Source organism: Sinocyclocheilus anshuiensis, unplaced genomic scaffold, assembly GCF_001515605.1.
Source record: "Sinocyclocheilus anshuiensis isolate Anshui unplaced genomic scaffold, SAMN03320099.WGS_v1.1 scaffold881, whole genome shotgun sequence".
Taxonomy (NCBI): Eukaryota; Metazoa; Chordata; class Actinopteri; order Cypriniformes; family Cyprinidae; genus Sinocyclocheilus; species Sinocyclocheilus anshuiensis.
The window spans coordinates 1,069,767-1,074,237 of NW_015558695.1; the positions used below are offsets into that span (position 1 = coordinate 1,069,767).

Genomic DNA, 4,471 nt, shown 5'->3' on the forward strand with positions numbered 1-4,471 from the left:
GTAGCTAATGGTGTTTTTGTGAACATTTAGCTAACTTTCTTTCTATTTTTGTGTTCATGAAAAGGTTTATTGATTGTGTGAGTGAGATTTTTCTTGGATGAGTCAGTGGTTGCATTTGAGAGCTAAGGGTTCTGGGGTTGCCGAGTAACTGCCTGCTCACTTACGTGTGTGTGTTTATCCTCACAGGCATAAAGAGGCATACACATGGACAAACCCTTTCTGCTGTGTACACAATATAATTCTTGGTAAACTGTGGATTGAACAGTACGGCACTGTAGAAATTGTCAACCACAGGTAAAGCCAGACTGTTCAATTTTTATGATCCATCTATTCTATTGTGAATTTACATGGTCTGAATTATTAATGTGATGTGTGATTGGTTAGTACTGGAGAGAAGTGTGTACTGAACTTTAAACCCTGTGGGATGTTTGGAAAGGAGCTGCACAGAGTTGAAGGTTACATCCAGGATAAGAGGTGAGATCCTGACTCACTTGATTTAAATGAGGAAATTGTTGCATTGATCAATATATCAGTTGTCTTGGATTTATACTTAACACCTAGCAGCATTACACAAAAAAACAAATGTTTTCTGTTATCAGTTTCATTATAGAAATGCACATTTGCAATCAGTCTCTATTAATTTGTCCTGTTTTTTAGGATAATGACATGACTGATATGACTAGTCATATGTAAATTTCATTTCTTGGAAACAATGATGACCTTTAAGATTTTAAAGTTTAGAAAACCGACACCTTTGATACCCGTGACATTAAGCACAGAGTTTGTTTATTGTTCTTTATTTAATGAGTGCATGTTTCCTGTTCTTTTCCTGTGTATGTCACATCCAGTAAGAAGAAGCGCTGTGTGATCTATGGGAAATGGACAGAGTGTATGTGGAGCATCGACCCGCAGGTGTACGAGGCCCATCGGAAACTCGAGAAGAAAGGAACAACGGACACTAAAAAACAGAAACAGGTGTGAAAGATAATAGTTGACCACTCATGCTGCTAATGCTTCCGGTAAAACTAAAGCAAAGCTCTCTCTGTGTTCAAGGTAACAAAGAGAGAGATGTAGACTAGTATCAGTAGGAGGTGTAGACATCTTAGACTATCTGTAGTGATTCATGCACATGCCGTGAATAATGGAGTGTTGTTTTAGGGTTACTGAACTGTTTGTATTGGTGTGTGTGGTTTAAATGTGCTAATGTATGTACAGCAGAGCTGTGTGTAGGTGTAGAGAGAGCAGGTGTGGTAAAATACTCATCATGCCTCAGACCTTTGCCAGAGTTTTGTCAGTTCATTTGTTTATTTAAACACGTGTCTCATTACATGACAACACACCCAGCTGATTGCTATATTTAACAAATGTCTTGTCAATGAGTGTGGGAGCTTCTGTGTATTTTCTGTATGGATGCATACATTGTGACTTAAAAATGGTCGCTATCATCCTCATGTCATTCTAAACCTGACTGGCAATTCCTCTCCTGTGGAACATAAAATTAGATACTTTGAGAAATGTCTCTGTGTTTTTATTCACAGGATAGAAGTGAATGGTCACCCCAACTTTTTTTGTTGCAAACATTTTCAAAATATCTTCTTTTGTGTTTTGCAGAAGATACTAAGTAACCAAGTGACACTTATTTTAAACCATGAAAGCCTGAGCTGACTTTTCAAGCGAAACATTTCACAAATATAACTGTTTAATTTTAAATGATAAAATAGTATATGCATGCACTGGAGGGGGCACTTGGTTTGATATCGTGTCTAATGTGTTTATGCTCTTCCTGAATGCTAGGTATTGTGTGAATAATAAAAATGAAAGTATATAAGGGAAAGTTATTGTGTTTAATCTATGTACTTGCGCCAACAGGAGGAGCCAGAAGCCGTCAACGAGGATGCCGATGAAATGCCTGAAGTACAGGAGACTGTGGCAGTGATTCCTGGTAGCACATTATTATGGAGAATATCATCAAGACCGCCTAATTCAGCAGAGGTTCACGCACGCGCACGCACACACACACACACACACACACACACACACACACACACACACACACACACACACACACTGTTCATGTGCAGAGGCCTGAAGGCACAGACACATCAACACATGGCTTTAAGTGAAAAAACAGTCAAACAAACAAATGGATGATTCCTTAAAAAGTGAAGTACACTATTGTTTGAAAGTTTGGGGTTGGTGCAATTATTATTTTTTAAGTAAGTCTCTTATGCTCATTAAGACTGCATTTATTTGTTTAAAATACAGTAAGAACATTTTATTGTGAAATATTTACATTTAAAATAATTTTCTATTTGAATGTCATTTAAAAATGTAAGCTGAATTTTCAGCATCAGTACTCCAGTCTTCAGTGTCACACGATCCTTCGGAAATCATTCTAATATGCTGATTTGCTCCATAAATATTTTTCTTGTTATTTTCAGTGTTGAAAAATTAATATTGCTGCTTAATATTATTGTGGAAGCCATGTTTTTTCAGTATTCTTTGATGAATAGAAATTTCAAAAGAAATTTTCTGTAACATTATCAATATCTTTACTGTCACTTTTGATCAATTCAACACATCCTTACTGAATAAACGTTTTAATTTCTTACAGAACATACATTTTACTGACACCAAACTCTTAAACACTAGTGTAGTAATGGTGGTCTACCTGATTCCAAACCCCTTCTGTTCACTTCTAGATGTATAACTTCACTAATTTTTCCATGACGCTGAATGAGCTGGAGCCTGGCACGGAAGGAGTGCTGGCACCAACAGACTGCCGCCTGCGTCCTGACATCAGAGCCATGGAGAACGGCAACATGGGTAATGAAGTCATTAAAACACAAAACCAGCGCTACAGCGCCCCCTGCTGTTCACGCATGCTAAACCCTGACATTTGATTTCTTTAACTGTGCGTGTTTGTGCAGATGAAGCCAGCAGAGAAAAGGAGAGACTGGAAGAGAAGCAGAGAGCAGCTCGTAAAGAGCTGGCCAAAGATGGTGAAGAGTGGTCGACTAGGTTAGTGCTGCTCCTTCTTTACTGTTTTTACTGTTATTTATGCAATATTTTGAACCTCCCCTACTGTTTTTAGGTGGTTTCAGTTAGGCACAAATCCATATACAGGATCACAGGACTGGCTGTACACTGGCGGCTACTTTGATAGGAAATACACCGACTGTCCTGATATCTACTGATGAGGAGGTGCAAGTTCAAAGAGGTTTTGTCACCTCCTTCCTCCCTCTCTCTCTCTCTCTCTCTCTCCCCAGTCTACAACAACCCTCTACACGATGCACCATCCACAACGATAGTGCTTATGCTCACATTAAACTGAGTTGCCTCCATCTTCAGCACTTGTGTTTATGATTGTGTTTTTGTCCTTTGGAAGCGTCTTCTCTCACTTCCCATCAACCCTGTAGGTTTTATCAATGGAGGAAAGCATCGAAACAGCAGTAGGAGAACCAATTTGCCATTTTCTGCCTTTGAACGTACAAACCCCTCATCAGAGATCCAGTTTGTTTGCCGTCAGCAATGCTGGAGCTCAATATAGATGTAGTTATGTCACCAATAAAATGTGACTGAAGTGCTTTGGGCAGAGAGCAGCTCGTAAAGAGCTGGGCAAAGATGGTGAAGAGTGGTCGACTAGGTTAGTGCTGCTCCTTCTTTACTGTTTTTACTGTTATGCAATATTTTGAACCTCCCCTACTGTTTTTAGGTGGTTTCAGTTAGGCACAAATCCATATACAGGATCACAGGACTGGCTGTACACTGGCGGCTACTTTGATAGGAAATACACCGACTGTCCTGATATCTACTGATGAGGAGGTGCAAGTTCAAAGAGGTTTTGTCACCTCCTTCCTCCCTCTCTCTCTCTCTCTCTCTCTCCCCAGTCTACAACAACCCTCTACACGATGCACCATCCACAACGATAGTGCTTATGCTCACATTAAACTGAGTTGCCTCCATCTTCAGCACTTGTGTTTATGATTGTGTTTTTGTCCTTTGGAAGCGTCTTCTCTCACTTCCCATCAACCCTGTAGGTTTTATCAATGGAGGAAAGCATCGAAACAGCAGTAGGAGAACCAATTTGCCATTTTCTGCCTTTGAACGTACAAACCCCTCATCAGAGATCCAGTTTGTTTGCCGTCAGCAATGCTGGAGCTCAATATAGATGTAGTTATGTCACCAATAAAATGTGACTGAAGTGCTTTGGCCGTTTTCCATGTACAGTAGGTGTTTAACATATGAAAACTAATTCCAGATGTTTTGAGTTTGGCAAGCACTGAGCCACCTCTGATCCAGCTGTATGTAGAGCGTGAAGGTGATGAAGCATTAAAGGAACTAACAGCAGTAATAATGTTTAGAGAATGTTGATGAATGTTAATAATGAACTTTGGGTTCGTGAAGGTGTGTGTGTGTGTGTGTGTGTGTGTGTGTGTGTGTGTGTGTGTGTGTGTGTGTGTGTGTGTGT

The 4,471-nt window shown here is 39.8% G+C and overlaps 1 protein-coding gene across 5 annotated transcripts in view; it reads left to right on the forward strand.

Annotated features, from left to right (window-relative positions):
- LOC107681391 (oxysterol-binding protein-related protein 2-like) overlaps positions 1-3,588 on the forward strand; it is a 14,516-nt gene extending 10,928 nt beyond the window's left edge. For all 5 annotated transcript variants that reach the window (XM_016477677.1, XM_016477676.1, XM_016477679.1 and 2 more), the window contains 7 exons: positions 187-294; positions 385-474; positions 849-975; positions 1,870-1,992; positions 2,703-2,826; positions 2,931-3,021; positions 3,095-3,588. In XM_016477677.1, coding sequence (XP_016333163.1) covers positions 187-294; positions 385-474; positions 849-975; positions 1,870-1,992; positions 2,703-2,826; positions 2,931-3,021; positions 3,095-3,197 — 766 coding nt within the window. In that variant the 3' untranslated portion in view covers positions 3,198-3,588. The remainder of the gene's footprint in view (positions 1-186; positions 295-384; positions 475-848; positions 976-1,869; positions 1,993-2,702; positions 2,827-2,930; positions 3,022-3,094) is intronic.
- The last annotated feature ends 883 nt before the right edge of the window (positions 3,589-4,471 follow it).